At 53.6% G+C, this 19,713-nt stretch overlaps 1 protein-coding gene across 7 annotated transcripts in view; it reads right to left on the reverse strand.

The window, feature by feature from the left end:
• NFIC (nuclear factor I C) overlaps positions 1–14,001 on the reverse strand; it is a 120,158-nt gene extending 106,157 nt beyond the window's left edge. For 5 of the 7 annotated variants that reach the window (XR_005457180.1, XR_005457179.1, XM_038770815.1 and 2 more), the window contains exon 1: positions 9,228–9,421. Coding sequence is in view for 5 of the 7 variants with exons in the window: in XM_038770815.1 (XP_038626743.1) it covers positions 9,228–9,257 (30 nt within the window). In the remaining 2 variants the exon portion in view is untranslated. Of the gene's footprint in view, positions 1–9,227; positions 9,422–13,899 lie in introns of those variants that run through there. The other 2 variants (XM_038770814.1, XM_038770811.1) reach the window with 2 other exon arrangements.
• Between the last annotated feature and the right edge of the window lie 5,712 nt (positions 14,002–19,713).

Consider the following 19,713-nt stretch of genomic DNA (forward strand, 5'->3'; position numbering starts at 1 on the left):
ATGCATTGCTGCCCGGGGGGCTGCCAAAGCAGCCCTGACCCACCAGAGAGGCAGGGAGGTGAGATGCCCAGTATGCTGGACCAGGAGGAGCAAGGGTTTCTGGCATCTCAGCCTGCAGTTCCTCTCTTTTTCTTCCTCTCTCTCTCCCTCTCCATCTCTCTCTCTCTGTCTCTCTCTCCTTCCCTCCTCACCATTTTTTCCCAGCTCCAGTGCTGCCCCTCCAGTCCCAGATCCCTCTGACTCTCCTTTCAGACCCTAGGACTGGGTCATTCATTCTTGCTGTCTTCTGCCCCTGCAGCCCCAAGGGGAGCCAGGCAGCGGGAATCCAAGTTGGTCCGGGCACTGCCCAGGATGCCCTGTGGAGGAATGGGATGGGAAGGGGAGTTCTTCAGGCAGGCAAGAAACCCATGCTGCTTTTTTTTTTTACTGGCATTTATTAAGCGCTTACTATGTGCAACGCACTGTTCTAAGCACTGGGGAGGTTACAAGGCGATCAGGTTGTCCCACAGGGGGCTCACAGTCTTCATCCCCATTGTACAGATGAGGGAACCGAGGCACAGAGAAGTCAAGTGACTTGGCCAAAGTCATACAGCTGACAATGGCAGAGCTGGGATTCGAACCCATGACCTCTGACTCCAAAGCCCGTGCTCTTTCCACTGAGCCACGCTGCTTTGCCCTCCGGGGTCCCCCTGCTGCACGGTACCCGCCACGCTTGGGTTATTGGAGGTTACGGAGGAAAAGCTGGCAAGTTCCTGAAATAATTGGATCCAACTGCTCAGATTGCTTGGGGAACGGGGATGCAGCAGCAATCAGCTCTTAGAGACCACAACACAGCATCTTCAAAACCAGGAGGCCTGGAAACTGATCAATCAGCCTCTTAAAAAGAGAAACACTTTCTCCAAGACTGAGAGGAGGCAGCTTGAGCTCTGGGACCCACCTCCTCCCAGCGGGTCGCTCCCTCCCCCCCCCCAGTCTCATCCCCTGGCCATGCCCCAGAAGTAGCCGCAGGGTGGGGAGAGGAAGAGAGAGGTGGGATTTCCGCTTTCCTGAAGAGCCGAAGACCCGGGTGGCAGACGGCAGGCTCCTGGGTCCACTGCCAGTGACTCATGGTCTTCCCAGATGGAGAAACTGAGGCTCATGGAGGACAAAGTGTCCCCAGTCACAGACTGGTAGCAGCCATGTTGGCATCAGAAACCAGGACTCTTGACCCCCGATGCCCTGGTCTGCACACCTGGCTCCTCCTACTGAGTGGAGCTGGGAAGCTGAACCCTTGGGTCCTATTCCTGGTTACGATACTGTACGGCTTTGGGTGTGTGACTTTGCCACCTCTGGGTCCCAGCTTTCCCTTTGGGTAAGGTGAAATGAAAGTACGGAATCCTATGGGAAAGGTGCTTGGAGAGATTTGAAAACACAGCATTATCCTCAAAGGGTAACCAAGCCCCTGAGCAGAGGGGTGGAGGTGGAGGGGAGAGAGAGCAGGGAATGGGATCAAAGGCTCCCGCTCCCTTCTGCATCGCCCTTGTACTTGGATTTGTTCCCTTTTATCACCCCTTCCTCGGCCCCACAGCACTTATCTATATTAATGTCCCTCTCCCCCTCTAGACTGTTAGCTCACCTCTACCACCTCTGTTAACTCTCCCCAGCGCTTAGTACAGTGCTCTACACACAATAAGCAGCTCTATAAATACGACTGATTGATTGACTGATCTTTACCAGCCTGCTCCTCCTCGAGGAGATTCCCAAAGGAGCAAACCTTTAGCAGGATGGGAAGCAGGCAGAGCAAGCAGAAGACACTGGAAAGACAGTCAGGAACAGAGCAGGCTGCAGGGGCCCCAGTAACTGCAATTGTTCCGAGCAGGGCGTGCCTCTCTCCATCCCAAAGAGGGTCCAGGAGAAGGTGGACATCTCGGCCAGATTTCAGGTTAGCTACCTGGAAGCACTCACTTCCTGATCGTGATCACGAGGTAATGGGTGACTGAGGGTGCGGATGCTCCTTCCCAGGAGAGGCTCCCAGGGAAGGAAGGGTTGGGGCAGGGCCTTCTTGGAGCAGAGGATTAGGCAAGATGGTCTTTGAAGTCAGGGAGAGATGAAAGGAGATCAACCAAGCAGAGGGGTTTCCTTCTCCCTTCCACTGGGTCCTCAGCAGCATCTACACTCGCCAGACTCACAGTAGCCATTTCCTCAAGGCCCAAATCCCAGTATGGGATCCAGGTATGCTCACAGTGAGTTTCCTACCAAAGGGAGCAGTGGTGACTAGGAGGCAGGGGGCATTGGGACGGCTCCTGGCTCTGTCTTTGGCTCACTGAAGGCTTTGGATGGCACACTGTCCTCCAATAGAACTGCCTCCCTCTCTCTGGACCTCAGTTTGGTTCTTTCCAAAGCATGGTGCTCCCCATATCATCCCAGGGATCCTGACAGGATGAACTCACAAGAATAGCTGGGTGCCATCAGGCCTTGAGTTCTCATTAATAATCATGGTGATAATAATAATAATTACTGTGGTATTTGTTAAGTGTTTATTATGTGCCAGGCACTGTACTAGGCGCTGAGATGGATACAAGCAAATCGGGTTGGATACAGTCCCGGTCCCACATAGGGCTCACAGTTTCAATCCTCATTTTACAGATGAGCTAATTGAGGTCCAGAGAAGTGAAGTGACTTAACCAAGGTCACACAGCAGACAAGTAGAGAAGCAGCGTGGCTCAGTGGAAAGAACATGGGCTTTGGAGTCAGTGGTCATGGGTTCAAATCCCGACTCCACCAATTGTCAGCTGTGTGACTTTGGGCAAGTCACTTCACTTCTCTGTCCCTCAGTTATCTCATCTGTAAAATGGGGATTGACTGTGAGCCTCCCCATGGGACACCCTAATTACCTTGTAACCTCCCCAGTGCTTAGAACAGTGCTTTGCACATAGTAAATGCTTAATAAATGCTATCATTAAGTAGCAGAGCCAGGATTAGAATCCAGGTCCTTCTGACCCCCATACTCTTCCAAGCACTTAGTACAGTGCTCTGCACACAGTAAGCACTCACTAAGTACGACTGACTGACTGAATGAATGAATCCCAGGCCCGTGCTCTGTCCATGGCCTCAAAGAACAGCAGGGTCATACTGACTGCAAGCCACGGGGGGGAAGCCACAGTGTCTGGACTGGGGCCCTGGCAAAGAGGCTGGGGCCCAGGCAGTTCTACCAACAGAGCAGGGCACAGGCTGCCCGAGAAGCCACTGCCTTAGGGCTTGGCTGCCGAAGAGATGGTTATAAGTAATTGGCATCCATCTCACCAGGAGGGAACAAGGAAATATTACGGTTGGAGGAGGTTCCTTTCACTTTGTCTCCAAACATGAAGTTGAGACACCTGAGATCTCCATCAGCCCCTCAGGAGCTGGATGGCAGTGCCTGGATTCTAGGATCTGGTGTAGCAGGTAGGCCAGAAACATCTTAACCTTCCTCCAGCCATTCTTTTCAGAATCCTCAGATGCCCCACCAGGCAAGAGAAAAGACACACTGCCCAGGAAGAGGAGGAAAAGAAGAGATAGAGCACACTTCTACAGAGGGTGTGCTGGGAAAACAGATCCTAACCCAAGGAACCATTAAGACCTTAGATGTGAATGTGGAGAAATGAAAGATAAATAGGAAGGTATAGAGAGGCTGAAAAATGCCCTGGAGTCCATTCGTGGAAACATGAAAGGGGATAACCTGAGGGTTCTGCCAGAGTTAAATTGGTACTGTAGAGTGTGTGTGTGTGTGTGTGTGTGTGTGTGTGTGTGTGTGTGAGAGAGAGAGAGAGAGACAGAGAGAGAGAGTCCTGGGAGAGGCAGGCAAACCCACCTGGCTCCCCCCAACCCCCTTGCAGGCAGCCAAGAGAGTGAGAGAGAAGAAGAGCCAGAGGAGAAGGTTAAAGGGAAGATGAGACAGACTGGCTTTTCCAATCCATTTGATGCAAGACAGGAAGGTTCACAATGCACGTGATCCCCAAGAATGCTGACTCGGCCAGAATGCACTGAAGTGATTTACTGGGGCATTATACAGAGAATAAACCGCCCGCAACCATACAGTATGCAGCTAGATTTCTCGTTGGGGATTCTGGTGACATTCTCAACTGGAGGGGGCAGCTGAGGTCTGGACTCCAGCTTTTCTTCAAGGCAGCCTGGCTATATTTACATAATCCAGCACCTCCTCCCCTTCAGCCTTCTTTCCCTCTACTCCCCTCACTCCAAGGATGGCAGAAGTAGTGAAATCCAAGACATTAGAAATCTTTACCCTTCACCCAGAAGAAAAGGTGCTCATACAGGGAAGCAGCATGGCTCAGTGGAAAGAGCTTGTCTTGGGAGTCAGAGGACATGGGTTCTAATCCCGCCTCTGCCACTTGTCAGCTCTGTGACCCTGGGCAAGTCACTTCACTTCTCTGGGCCTCAGTTGCCTCACCTGTAAAATGGGGATGAAGACTGTGAGCCCCACGTGGGACAACCTGATTACCTTGTATCTACCCCAGCGCTTAGGACAGTGCTTGGCACATAGTAAGCACTTAACAAATACCATCATTATTATTATATAGACAAGGAGGAAGGGGCTATATTGGCTTTACCTGACTTTCAGGGTCTCCGGTGGCCACTTCTAGTCCTGAGTTTTGCCGCTCCTCAAATTGTTCCCTGTCCTAAAATGACAGCCTGCCCAGAGGTAGCTGGAGATGTCTCTGGCAGCTGGCAATTGTCTCTCAAACCTTCCCATCCGGGTCTCTCCAAGGTGAGGGAAAAGGGAAGAGGAATGTTGACCAAATAGAATAGCTGGAAAATTCTGGCCAAATCTTCTGGAATTTCCCTTAAGGATCCAGGTCTCCCAAGCAAGAACGGGCGGGGGGTGGGGGGGGGGGGGATTGACCCGCATGGGGTGGGGATTCGGAGGGCTGAAAGCATGGAACATTGGTGTCCGGGTAAACAGCTGGATGTGAAGGGAGATCCTTGTACCCTCTCCGAGGTTTAATGGTTTATAAAAGAGCTGGTGGAGGTGCCACTCGCCCGGCCAAGGAATGGAATCCGCGATGCTAGGCTGGAGTACCCGCCAGGGCACTGAAAACCCGACCAGCTGAGCCAGCTGGACAACACTAGTCCCTAGGTCCCAAGATCCTTTCCTGGACACCCCACAGACAGCAGGCCTGGGGATTTACCAAGACATGCTTCTGGGCAAGCCAGCCACCCCTCTGACCTCCCAGCTCTGGGCCCTGAGCCCAATCCGCCAATAACACAAGACAGGGAGTTCCAGGAGGTGGCCGGTTCCAGTGCTGCACTACTTCTAGCATCCACCCGTTAGAAACCCAGATTCCAGGGACTGGGGAGACAGAGAGAACAGAGCAAGAAATTCCACAGAGGGCCAGGGGAGGAGAACTGGAGCCCCCTCAAAGGGTACTGTGACCTCACCATGGACTTCCCAGCCAGGCTGAACCGTTCCAGATCTGGAGAGCAGTGTTGGATGGGGCTATAGGGAAACCACCATTCTGGGCCAAATTGGACTCCAACCAAAACACTAAATAATGTGGTTCGCGAATAGGCCGCTCTGGGACCAAGGGGATGGATGGACTAGCTGGGACTGACTAGACCCATTTCATCTTCGGTGGCTCTGACTTATAATTTATGAAAGCAGCGGGAAGGGAGTAACGGCCTGCCTGCTGCTAAGAAAATAACGTGGTTCTTAAGAAAAAAGTGAAAAGGTTTGAGTCACTCGGTGAGTCAGGGTTGACTCTAGGGTGGTGTCGGACTACAATCCCCAGAATGCTCTGGTGGCTGAGATGGCCAAAGGCCTTTAAAAACACACACACACACAGTCACACACACACACAGTCACACCCGCACTCTCACTCAGAGACCAATAATATCTCATGGTTCTGATAAGATAATAATGCCAGGCTTGGATATCACCCACTCCAGATATGAACCTTGATGTCCGGCCCGTGTCCCAGGGCACAGGCACTCACACCTCTAATTTGGTGGTAATACCAACCTACATTCCAGCACTGCTTCTCTCTCCTCCCCCACCCCTCCAGCTAACCACCACCTAGAGCTGAACTCCCCTATACAATTAGATGCTTGTTCTCTGCTTCACATCCGGGTTCATAAATTGTATTAAAAGGGGATCTATTTTTGTCAGACTCAGGTTTTAAAATTAGACCACACACAGGAGAGGCAAAAATCCTCTGCTAAGCCACTGCAGGAGAGAGAGCTGCAGGGAAACCATTAGGACAGCGTGGAAGCACGCTGCCGTGACTCCCCTCCACCACCACCCCCCCGGCTTTCCCTCCCTCCTCCCTGGTCCCCCCCCTCAAAGTCGGCCCTGTTCAGCAGGAGCTGGGAGCACACGGGCCATACGAGCTTGTGCACACGCACACAACAAACACACACACACACAAACACACACATGCAGGAACACGGAGGTTAGCTTCAGAGAAGAGCCCCATTGTTTTCCTCAAACAATACACAGAGGTGGGGGGGGGGGGGAATCCTTGAAACTTTCTCCTTTCCCCCAGCACGGTATTGCCTCTGACCTTCCAGGCCCAGCTCCGCTTACACGAGGGCCCTCCGGAGGGAAAGGATGAAGGGGAATCGGGTCCCAGGCCTGGGAATCCCAGGAAACCTACCCATCCTCTGGCCTTCTCCCTACCAACGCTCCTTGCCACCTCCCGGATTCATGCCCCAGGGGTCCACCTGACTCGCTCTCTGATGCAACTAGATGACAACAGCCGCCAGCTGGGCTAACTAGGTCCTCCACCCCGAGCTCAACACCCTACACTGGCTCCTATGGCTTAAAGTCGGGTCGTCGATCCCTCTTGCCTCCAAGAAGACTGAACCCCACCCAGCCCAAGCAGATAGGGATCGATTATGTGTCCCGGCAATATCTGACAACACGCCCAGCTGGCAGGAATTATTCTGTCTGTTTTACATACTGGGAAACTGAGGCACGGGGGCCGGGAGGGGTGGTTTGACTAGTGAGGCCAAAAGGGAACTCGAACCGAAAAGGACCCAGGCACCCTAACTTCCCAAAGCTCTGGGAGTGGAAGAGTGCCGGCCCTGCTTCCCTGCTCGGATCTGGGCCTCAATTTCTTCGGACGGCAAGGGAGAATGCCCGCAGCTCCCGAATAGGGGAGCGTGGCGGGAAGTGTGAATTGGAAAGAAGGATGGGGGGGGTGGCTCGAAGGTTCCTGGTGAAAAGCCTCCCAATATCGAAGGTTCTCCTATTAAAGAGGTCCCTCCTGAATACTGAGATTGTGATGGAGTTCGACTCCCATAGGAATGTCCAGGTCTTTTTGTTTCCACCGGGCACATATTAAGGGCAAACCTCTATTATCTAGCACTGCGATGGGTAATGGGTCTGGTCTGCTCTAGACTCCTGGCGGCACGAAGGTGTGGGAGTTGGGAGGGTCGGGGCCTGAAGCAAGGGGGCCTTGCCTATCTACTTCGTTTCAGGGGAGTGGGAGGCAGGAGGGACCCCATGCCTACAGTGAGCATGGGACTCATGTTTTGAGACCCGGACAATTTAGTACAGTGCTAAGCGCTTAGTACAGTGCTCTGCACATAGTAAGCGCTCAATAAATACGATTGATTGATTGATTGGGGGTGACGGGAGGCTGCCCGTGTGCGGAGGAAATATTGCTGCCCCAGGACCCGTGAAAGTGAAACCATGAGGAGCTGGGAGAATGGGAAGAAGCGACCCCGGGACCCCCAACTTCCTGCAGCCCCCGGGCCCAGCCCTCCCCATCATCCCCTTAGGCCCAGCTCTCTGGTGCAGCAATCTTAGACGGGGTTCCCTGGATCTCCGTGTGGGGAGGGGGACGCGTGGAGAGTTGGAGTCCGGGATGGAGGAAGTGTGCGGGGGGGGAGGCGGGAGGTCGAGACTGTACGGGGAGCCCATGGGCGTCCGGGACCCTGAGGGGGCTCGGGACCCGAGCCCCCGGCCTTAGCAGGGAGGACGCCGTGGCCGCCGCCGCTGCGGTTGTCTGCGGTAGCCGGGTCCGTGAGGGCTAGCCGCCGGACTGAGCCCGGGGACGCCGCAGAGGAGGGGGGCGACAGGCAGGGGTCCTGCCCCCTCCGGACCCGGTGCGGTCCTTCGGGGCCCGAAATCGGAGACTTTTCCCGATAGGGTGGGGGGGGCGGAGGAGTGGCGCAGAGCTCGGGCGCTGTCCCTTCTGCTCACCTAGCTCCGCTCGGAAGGTGTGTGTGTGTGTGTGTGTGTGTGTGTGTGTGTGTGTAGGGGGGCGGGGAGGGGGCACAAGCCGCCCGGATCTGGAGGGCGAGGGAGGGTAGTCCCCCCCCCCCCGCCCCCACCACCTTCCCGAAGCCAGCCTACTCTTCCAGTTGCAGGGTGCAGCGCCCCGAGAAGGCGGCGCCGCAAGGGTTAATGGGCCACCCCGCGACCCCGGCGCCCATTTGACTGATCAATAATTGAAAATCAAGGATCGAGGTGGCCGATAAGAAACAGCGGAGCCCTGAGGCCACTCCACCCCCGGGATCGCCCGGCCCGCTTTTCTCTTCGAGGCGCTCCTAACTTGGGGGACCCGACTCCCCTCCATATAACGCCGCGCCCCGGGGGTCCCCCAGACGCTCCGACAAACTTCCCATCAGCCGCCCGGGAGCAGTCCATGTGGTTTCAACTTCGCTCAGAACGACCGAGTCGCCGCTTTCGGAGTCCCCCCGCCCCAACCCCGACACCCCAACGACGACACTCCCCCCGCATCTTCCTTGCCCCCTCTGCAGCCATGTCCCCTCTACACGTGGAAGGGAGCAGAGCTGGGGCGAGCAGCACCCCACCCCCACCCCACCCGCTCCAGGGCAATCGCGTGGCCAGGCGCGTTCTCTCCTCCCTCTCCTCAAGCCCCCTCACAGCAGCCCCCTTTCAAACTGCTCTCATCCCCCTCCCCGCGATATGGAGGAAACTAACCAGGTAACTTCCAAATGCTCCCCCCCTCCTCCCCAAATGAACCATAATTTGAGGAAGGGGGAAAAGAGGCGGGGGGCGAGGGCAGGACAGCTCCCCCCGACAGCCGCAGAGAAGAAAAAAATCCCGCCTTTTTTTCCCCTCGCAAACGAATAACTATTTTGCAGGGATTGGGGCGAGGGGGTGCGGGAATCGTCCCGCCAGGAACCATGCGGGGCGGGGTGGACACGCCGAAGCACCAAAGCGGGGGCGATGAGAAGGGGAGAAGGAGGGTCTGGGGGAGGGGGTGCAGGGGTTGTTTTACCTGGGTCAAGCAGAGCGGGGAGGAATACATCCCGGGTTGGGCTGCGTGCTCCAGCGATCGCAGAGGAGGAAACACCAAGACGCAAAAGTTACTGAGTCATTTTTTTCGGAGGTTGCAGTAGGAGCTTTCTCTTCTCTCTCCGTCTCTCTGTCTCTATTTCTCTCGCTCTCCCCCTCCCTCCCTCTCCCTCTCTCTTCCTCGCTCCCTCTCTTTCTCTCTTGGCTCTAGATCTCGGAAACCTCAACCCTCCCTCCCCTTCCAAAAAAAAAAAAAATCCGACCCACCCCCACTTTCCAGCATCTAACTTTCAAAGAAACGCGGAAAAAGAGGAGGGAGACGTTCCCGTATCCTCAGTCCCCCCTCATCCAGGTCGACTATAAGAATAGTAATGACAATAATACTAATCACGATGATGTGAAAAATCGAGACGAAGGGAAAGCACGAAGGATCGGGAGCGAGAGGAGGAGAACTAACGGAGGCCAATCCTCCGAGAAAAAAAAATCGCCCCAGCTGTGAGTGGAGAGCGAGAGCTATTGCTTTAAATTAATCCCCAAAAAGAGGAAAATAAGGGCTTCAAGACACCCAAAGTCTCAGCTGGGAAGGGGGAGACGGGAAGTTGGGGAAATGAGCTCGGTTGGAGCAAATGGGCAGAGGGAAAGAGGGAGAGAGGGAGAGAGAAAGAAAGAATGAGAAAATAAAAAAAAAATAAAAAAGGAGAGAGGAATGAAGTGACGTTACGAAAAAAGCCCAGCCCCAAAAAAATATGACATCCCTTTTAAAGATGCAGGAGCGGCCCCTGGATTTGGACGGCAGAGGAGGAAGGTCCTACTGGAGCCTGGGGGTTGGCGGGGGTGGGGAGGGGGGAAAGAGGTAGAGGGAGGGGGAAGAAGGGGAGATCGAGCCGACCCGACGGCCTGCAGGTATTGGCAACACCCTGGGTGGGGAGGGATGGGGGGTGTTAGCAACTGGAGTAGAGTGAGGACATGGGAGGAACCGGGGTACTACGGTGAGGGTTGGAAATGGGAAAGGGAGGGAAGGACGGACAGATTCAGCACTTGAGGACTCGGGTAATATAAAGGGAAGGGGGGCAAGGAGTGCTCTCGATGATTCCGTTTTTGGTTTTCAGAATGCGACCCCAGTTCATTCAGTTGTGGGGAGGGAGCGAGGGTCTCGGTCCCGTCCCAGAGGGGCTTTCCCAAGACACATTAAACACCAAGAACCACCCGGAGCAGACCCGTCCTCTAACCCTCCCCTCTCGGCTAGGGAAGTAGTAAATAAATACATTTCAGTAAATGCCTTGAGTCCCCAGCAGTTTACGCCCCTTCTCCCCATACACTCCCCCTCATTCCCCAAGGCCGGCCTGCAGCCAACTCAGACATAAACATCCTCACTTTGGAAAACAAATCTCTCTCCCCTAAAGGACATGGGTTCACACCCCCAGGACGGCCCAGCCCCTTTCTCCCTCCCGCTCCTCTCCGTTTCCCAATCCCTCCAGTCCCGACTCAACTTTGACGGTCCTGTGATTCCCCAAATCCTGCTCCTCCTCAACCCCAGCCCCGCCTTCTTCCCCCCACCAGAAGCCTAGAGGCCGACAGTTACCTCCTGTGTCCTACGATTTATTTTATTGGATTTAATTGACTTTTGCGAGACTTTCCCCAAGGAAAAGAATCGCCCCGCCAAACCGCCTCTATTCATGAATAATCATTGTCATCCCCCGGGCGGGAGTAATCACCTGCTGTCGAGGCACCTAAACCAAGTTAACTTTTCCCTTCGCTGAATTCCCTGCCAGCCACTCACTTCTCCCTCTTCCAGGGATTGACTAACTCTGGGGGTGGGGGGAGGGGTGGGAGTCGCTGGGGTCCCTAACTATACCTTTCGACAACGTTGCCTCCCCCAGCCCCCCACCCCCAGCCCCTCGTCTACCCCGCATCATTCCCCAGCTCCTGGAAGGCCCGGCCTCCTGCAAACTGCAGACCGAAAACGCTCCGGATAGGAAAGCGGATTCAAAACCATCATAAACACACGTCATACTTCGAAGCACATTTGCACCTCACACGTGTATATGTATCCCACGTGTATATGTATACCTATCTGTATCTGTACCTAAACAGCTATTCCCAGGACTAATACTTACACCCCCAGGAGGCATAGATTAGTAGATACACTAGTGGACACGCATTCACTTAATGTGCATATTTCCAGAAGCAGACAGAAGACCCAGAGACAAACACGGAGGTAGAGATGGAGACAGAAGCAGAGGAGGAGGAGAAGAAGGGGAGAGCCAGGCTTCCTCCAGATGTCCCAAGCGAGGCCGAGACTCTGCCGGGCTCCTGTGGTTGAAGCTGCTGGCCTGGCAGGGCTGTAGTCGAGGAAAACGCCTCTTTGGGGTGATTATTGTTCAAAACGTTTTCGACCGGCTGTACCTGGCAAATAACCTCGAGGCAAAGACCCCTGCTGAGGTGAGCTGAAAAGTTTCAACTTAAAAATGAAAAAGATTCATTTTTATAAAAACCTGCAACTGGAGGGGAGCCTAGCTCTCAGGTCCATGAAAAAAAAAAAAGGAAAACAAACCCAACCACTAAATCTTTTGCCCAGCTATCCGCATAGCTGGAAACACAAGATGCAGACGCGGGATAGATATGCACATTCCCGCATATACGAACACACTAGGCTAGTAGACGTCTGGTAACATGCCACATAAAATATGCCATCTGTATTTAGGTGTTCATATTAGGATTTAGGAAGCTTTATATCCGCCCCCCACACACACGTGCCTTGAATATGTCCAGAGGTATAAAGCCAGAAGCAAAATGCATGTATGCCCCTATATTATGTACATACTGTGAACTTCCTCGCTAGGTACATCATCCTCGGATAATAATACAAAAAGTGTAAGACCATCCCTGACCATTCTTCACTTTCCCGAGAGAAACTAAAATAACTGTTGTTGGTTTTTTTTTTTTTAACTTTCTCGCCCATTAATGACAAACTGGCCACGGCACTGGAATTTTGGAAACCGTCCTGCCTCTGAAGCCTTCTGGAAACGATCGCGATTATTTGCGAGAGATTAGACAACAGCCACGTGTAATCTCCGGCCCCTTCTTTCCCAGCCCGCTCCGCCTGGGCTGTCCGGGGGTGGGGCTGGCTAGAGGGATTGGAGGGGCGGGGGTGTGTGGGGTGTCCCTGTTGCTCGGGAAAGGAAAGGAAAGGAAAAGAGAGGAGAAGGCGGATTGAGGTGGTAGCTTGGTAAACGGGGAGTACCCCGAGAAAACACTACCTTCCTGTGAGGCCAGGGTTCCCCCATCAGCCTTTCCTGATGGGGGTGACCCGAAGGGGGTGGACTCCCGGGGCATGTGCGAAGCCTTAGGAAGGGGCAGCTAATAGCCAGGAAAGCCGAGGGTCATTTTCCTTCTCCCGACCCCTGGAGAAACCAGTCTATATTATAATATGGATAATTTGAATCTATAAATGACCTCTTTCGAGTCCCAGCCCCTGTTACGGCTTTGGCACCGAAGAAGGGGCCAGCCGGGAGAAGACTAAAATAACTTTTTTTTGGGGGGGGGGGGGTAGGAGCGCAGAGGACGAAGCCATAGATTCGTCTTTAAAAAAAAATAACAGGGGGCGGGGGCTGTGCATCCAGGCGTCCCGGCCCGGCTCCGGGTCTCCGTTCAGGTTCAAGGGCTTTGCCAGAAGCCTCTTGCCGGGGGAGGGGATTAGAGTTGGCTGGAAAGGGGGAGGGTGGGGAGGCACCTCCTTGTGACAAACGAACAGGGGGCAGACTCCAGGGCCATGCCCCCCCCCCCCCACGACCCCCATCCCCCTCAACCTAGGCCCCTGACTGCAGGTCTGGCGGTGACGTCCGAAAGGAGAGAAAAGCGAACTCGCGGCTGTAAGATCACATGAAGGTTTCTCGGGGGGCCGTTTCAGGGGCAAGGGCCGGGGGGGGTGGGTGAATTTTTCACTCCCTCCGACTCAGAGCAGTGGGGATCCGTGATCGGCCTGGTTTTTTCCCCCCTCCTCCCCCCGCGTACCCAGCTCCGGGAGAGGGCCGGGGCCGAAGCGCGCTCTCCCGGGCGTCACTTTCAAGTTCAAGTCGGTGCGGTCTGCGGTCCTCTCCGCCCCTTTCTTAGCGGCCATTTTCCGCTTCATCCAGCTCTCGCCTGCTGTGCGGCCCTGGGGGCTGCAGCGAGCTCCTGCGCCCGCCCCCCTCTAGCCCTCCCTAGCCAACGTCCTCGCCCGATCTCCCCCCCGCAGCCCCCCGGCCCCTCAGCGCAGCACCCCGGGGTGGGGGGTGGGGGGCGGAGGAAGGGCTGCTCGTCCCTCTCCTCCACCCCCCAACCTTCAATCCTTCACCCCGTTGATAAACATCAAACTCCGCCGCCTCTCTGGCAGCCCCGTCTCACTTCTCCAACTCAGCTGGGGGGTCAGGAACCCCGCCCCTCCCTCTCCACCCCAACTCAGGACCCCTCTCCTGGTCCTTCGCCTCCCTTCTCCAACTCTTGCCCCCCCCCCCCGCCCGCTAATCTGATTAAGGGGGTCCTCCGAACCATTCCTCTGCCCCTCTCCGAGCTCCAACAGCTTCCCCCACTCCGCCCCCCCCCACCCTAAACAATCAAACTTTTGATCGAATCGAAATAAGTCAGGCGAAAATGAAAGTGAAGTGTAAACCTACCATAGTCGGAGGGGTTGGACCCGATTCAGCGCAAGTTGCTGCCCCGAAAAGAGGGAGAGGGAGGAGAGTTTGGGGGAGAGAGAAAGAGAAACTCAACCCCCACAAAAACCCACCAAAAGAGTCCTCTCCCTCCCCCCCCCCCAAATTCCGCGTCCCGGGGGTGTTGTCGCTCAGTGTTTGATCATCTTGGGCGATTTCCTTCTCGGATAGGGCTGGTGATTGAGCGGATCCACCTTTGCTGATTTACAAAAAAAAAAAAAAAAAAAGCGAAGAGCCGGAGAGAGCGAGAGAGCCGGAGAGCGAGAGAGAGGAGAGAGAGAGAGAGAGAGAGAGAGAGAGAGAGAGAGAGAGAGAGAGAGAGGCAAAGAGAGAGAGAACAGCAGAGCAGAGCAGAGGGGAGACCGAGAAAGAAGCCAGTGGGTGGGGTGGGGGAGAGGGCATGGGGCTCTGATTTGGATGTGGGGTTGCGGGAGGTCTGGGTCAAGATGCGGGGGCGGGGGAGCAGGCGGGAGAGGGAAACCTGGAACAGTGTGATTGAGAAGACGACATAAAAGGGAGAAATAATAATGCTGAGGATGCTGCCCCAAATAAAAATCGGTGGATTTCAGAGTCGTCCGTTTTTTTGCCCGTTTCCTTCTGAGGAGACCTCCCTCCCCCTACCCCCCTGTCAGCACGGCTCGCTGCCTTCCCGGCGGGAGAGGTGGCGACTTTAATTTTGGACCCGGCGACAGAGACATCGCCTGCGCCGAGTCTGTCTCCCTCCCTTCCCTTCCTCCCTCCCTCCTCTATTTCCCTCCGTCGCTCGCTCGCTCACTCGCCGGCTCTGAAAGCACAGCTGAAGCACGGTCTCCCCGTGCTAAGAAAGCCCCCTCCCCGCCCCCCGACTCAGGTCAGGTTCAGATCCGGCTTGCTGCGGAGAAATCCCCCCACGCCCCCACTTCCCCATCCCCCTCACCCTGCCCTGCCCTCCCCTTCCTCGCCTCTCTCCTCCCCCAACCTCCTTCTTCTCTCTTCCTCCTCCTTTTTTCCTCCTCCTTCTCACCTCCCCCCCCCCAACTCCTTTGCCTTATTTTCTTCCTTTCTTTTTTTCCTTCTTCTTTTAATCGGGGGCTCCTTCTGGACCTGCCGAGACAGAGTGGGGGTCTCGTCCGGGGATGGGCGGGATGGGGGCAAGGTTGTGGTGGTGAAGAAGGAGGCGGCGATGACTGTGGGGTCTCTCCTCCCTTCCTCCCTCTCCCTCCCCATCTCTCCTCTCTGGGAAAGGACGGAAGGGACCCATGGAAGTGAAGCTGGAGGCCGGTCGGAGATGGTAGGGGGGGACCCTGCGATGGGGGAGGAGGAACGGAGACGTGGGGTGCGGAGGGAAGGAGGGCAAATTTGGGGCTCGCTGGGAGGGTATTCAGATTTGTCCATGCTTATAACGGTCCCCCACCCACCTCCCAACGGTTCCGAGGAGTGGAGAAAGTGGGGGAAGGAATTGTCTCTGGAGTCCCCCCCCCCACCCAAATCTCCCCCCTCTGCTCCGAGCCCCGCAGCCACCCGGCTGTCAGCGCCCCGGGCAACCTAGTATTTTTTTTTATAGGAAAGAGAGAGGGAAGAAATTGCCGTCTCTGATTCCCCCTCTCTTTGGAGTGACACTGCAGGAATGGGGGGGAAGATGCCAGAGTAGGGCTCACCCCTGGGGGGGTGTCGTTAATCCCCCCCACCTACTTATGATTAGGAACGGGCGACTGGAGCTGGCGCAGTCACAGTCACATGGGTGTTTCCCAGCTCGGCTGGGATGGAGAGGGGCCCGGATGGGAAAGCAGCGGCAGTGGAGCACGATCTCCTCTCCCCCTCCCCGTCCCCCACCGCCGCAGGACCCCCTCCCTCCCTCCCTCCCTCAAGGGCCTGTTTGGGAAAGGCCTCCAGGAGATCCGTTCCCGGGAGGGAGGCAGAGTGGGGGGGTACAAACAAGCATCGGGGCTCCCTTAGAGAAGCAAAGTGAAGAATTGAGGTAATTACGATCCCGATTTGCCAATGGTCACCCCATCTCCTTGAGAGAGAGTGTGTGTGTGTGTGTTTGTAAAAGAGAGAGAAATATCTCTTAAGTTGCCTGTTTCAGTGTGGGGCTCGCGTATCAGTGTATCATATTTGGGTTGTTTATGTGTGTGCTGTGTGACAATGTTTGCATATTGTGGGCGAACATTTGCATGTGGTGTGTGTATTTTGATTGTGTGCTGTGCGTGGGTGCCCACTTCTTAGTGATGCACTAAGTGATGGGCTCTTCCTTCCCACCCCTAAGCCTCCACCAAACCCTCTTATTCCTCTTATTCCTTAATCATTTCCCACTCATCTTAATACTATTTTCACCTGGCAGGAATTGGGAGAGGCTAGGACAGAAATTGGTCCCCTGCCTGATTGACTGGTTGCTTTGAGGTATGGCACTGTGGCACCAGCCTCCCACCCTGGGCCCTAAGGTGAGCACTGGGTCTGTAGGAGATGGAGCCTCTAAGCAGACCTGGCCTAGTTCTGATTTCCTGAGCGGGGAAGGGAAGACCAAACAACCTTGTCCCCACTTTACGGGTCATCTCTAATCTCCGCTTTCTAACGTTTCCAAAATTCTCCTCTCCCCCACCTCCTCTCAGCAGCTAGAACTCTTTTGGAAATGAGATGGGAGTGGGAGTACAGAGAAGCACTGGTGCAGTAAACTCAGGACCTGTATAATACAGTCTGGAAAGGTGAAGCATTGGATTGATTATCTGGACACTGGGGCAAAAGAGTTTTGTCCGAACACTCAAGGGGATTCAAAGAAAAGGCCAAATTACCCTGACAATTTTCTGAGTGTACTCCTTTTTGACAGTGGAGGCTGTAAGCTCGTTGTGGGCAGGGAAAGTGTCTCCTAACTCTGCTGTATTGTACTCTCTCTAGAGCTCTGGACACAGTAAGTGCCCTATAAATATCACTGATTATGATGATGGAGGCCGGGTGACTTATAGAGCAGGGGCTGAGGAGGGCTTAGGGAGAGGGAGGGCTAGAAACAAGCAAGATGGTGGAGATGCAGTGACTGGTGGAGATGATTGAGTGGATCCACCTTTGCTGATTTACATCTTAAATCTTAGGTCAGGTTGGGCAGTGATCTTTTTCAGTACCTCAAATTCAAATCAATCAATCAATGATGTTTATTAAGCGTTTACTATGTGTAGAGCACTGTAGGTCAGACAGATTCTCAGCATAGTCTCCTGTGAAACTGGGGGCTGTTCCTTCCCCCAATCACATCCCTGCGTGTACCAGGGCTTTGACTTGACACCAGTGCACTCCAGTTACTGGTAGGTTCAGGAGACTGGACAACTGTGTCCTCGCTGTCGTGAAAAATAGAGGAGCCTTTGCCACTCAACTGAAAAGACCCAAAGCCTCTACCCTGACTCATCTTGCAAACACTTCAAAATCTCTGAAAAGACATGCAACACCAATGCACACTGCCATTGCAAAGATCCGTGGCTCAGCATTAGAGTGTAAATTGCAGGAGGGGGACGGTATGAATGGAGCAATTTAACATCAGGACACACTGATCCAACTCCCTCACTAGACTGTAGGCTCCTTGAGAGCAGATAATCCCCCCGCCCCCACCAGCGCTTAGAATAGTGCTTTGCACATAGTAAGTGCTTAACAAATGCCATTATTATTATTATTACTGATTCTATTGAATTCACCCAAGCACTTAGTACATGCTCTGCATACAGTAGGCATTCAATAAATACTATTGAGTAAGAACAGCCCATGAAGGGTGAACAGGACAGAGACAGAATTTTAGTGGACATTCTGAGTCATTTATTTAAGTGCTGCATGGCATAGTTTTATAATGAAAAATTTGAGAGAGGAAGAGAGGGGTGGATGGCCCTGATAGGGAGGCTTTGGAATTGGGCTGGGGTGTCACTGAACCTCCCCATGGACCCCTCAAGACCACCTCACCTCAGGAACACTGACCTGAAACCGAGATTAAGGTCAGAGATGACTACATAGCCCAGAGTGAAGTGGAGACTTGGCATTTGCCCAACGAATTTGGGTAATGAAAGTCATTTAGGCCAGTCAAAGGGCTTTCCTTCAATTACCTGGGTAATTCAGGGAAAAGAAATGTAGGGTTTGGGGCCCCAATTATCTGGAAAATTTTGGCTCCATAAACTTGCCCTGAGGGGAGCCGGTACCCTTTTATTTTTCAATTAAAGGTATAGGGAAAAAGGAAAGTGAAAACATGAGTGAGGAGAGGACAAGAGGACAGGGAATGGGATGTGTGACTTAGATTTTCTTGGTTCCTAAGCACAAAGGTGAATCTGCTGTTTTCAGGTTGCCTGATCTGGCTCTGTGGTCCAGTTGGTTGCATGTGGGTTCCTGCTGTAATGATCAGAGAGGGAGCAGCCCCACAAGCAAAGCCTGGACTTCTAAAAGAAGCTCCCCAGTACTCTAAGAGGACCTGCCCATCAAGCATCATGGTACTTCACCTGGAAACATTTCTGCTCTTCCCCACCACGTCACACCCTAGGATTCCCCATGGTCCTGTGTTCAGTAACCTAATATTTGTATATGAGTTTATGTGTCTCTGAGCCTCTACACATTTTGACTGTGTGTGTGTGTGTGTGTGTGTGTGTGTGTGTGTGTGTGCACATGTGTTTGCAAAAGTGTGTATGGCCTTTTCTCTGAAGTGGTTGACTGCACTGGGAAGGGGGAGGATGAGGGATGAGGGAGTTGGGGAAGGCAGGAATCCTGGGGAAGAGACTAACTTAATTCTCCTTTCTGTGAATTTGAGCACTTTTGAGAGAACTGGAGCATGAAGAAGGGGCAGGAGACTGCCCTCATCCCAGAATTCGCCTCTGCCAAGTGGGAAGCTGTCTCATTCAAGTGTTTATGGAAGCTGTTAGAACAATGGGGAAAATCAATTAATCGATTAATCAATCATATTTATTGAGTTCTTAACTGTGTGCCAAGCATCATTCTCAGCGCTTGGGAGAGTACATTATAACAGAGTTGGTAGACGCATCCCCTGCCCACAACAAGCTCACAGTCTGGAAGGGGAGACAGCCATTAATATAAGTAAATAAATTACGATATGTCACATAAGCGCTACGGGGCTGAGGGAGGGGTGAATAAATGGTGCAAATCCAAGTGCAAGAGCGATGCAGAAAGGAGTGGGAGAAGAGGAAATGAGGGCCTAGACTGAAAAACTCTTTGTCCCAAATTCACATTGGCCTCGCTCACCTTCTCCACGACAATCTTTACTACCTTCTCTGCCTCCCCGCCTCATTTATTTATGGTATTTGTTGAGTGCCTACTAAGTGTCAAACACTGTTCTAAGAACTGAGGTAGATACAAGTGAATTAGGTTGGACACAGTCCCTGTCCCTCATGGGGCTCAGAGCCTAAGAGGGAGAACAGGAGAAATGAGGCCTGGAGAAGTTAAGTGACTTGCCCAGGATAACACAGCAAGCATTTGGCAGAGCTGGGATTAGAACCCAGGTCCTTTGATTCCCAGGCCCAGGTTCTTTCAACTAGGCCACGCTGCTTCAACTCATTCTCCTGGTCCCTGTCTTACTTGACTAGGAGGACACAGGCATCGGCCTGAAGCAAACGTACACAGATGCCCCCATGAAAACCTAACACGACTGCATTACATTTTGGTCCATTGCCTGATTTCCATCAGTCCCACTGACTGACTTCCAATAAATTCACCCGTATATCTCTTAAGACCTGGTCATATGGGCCAGTGCTAATTTTCGTGACTACTGGTTTTTGGGAACTGAAATAAAGAAGCTCTTGATAAACTGTTCGGCAGAATAGTTGA

This window comes from Tachyglossus aculeatus, chromosome X2, assembly GCF_015852505.1.
Source record: "Tachyglossus aculeatus isolate mTacAcu1 chromosome X2, mTacAcu1.pri, whole genome shotgun sequence".
NCBI lineage: Eukaryota > Metazoa > Chordata > Mammalia > Monotremata > Tachyglossidae > Tachyglossus > Tachyglossus aculeatus.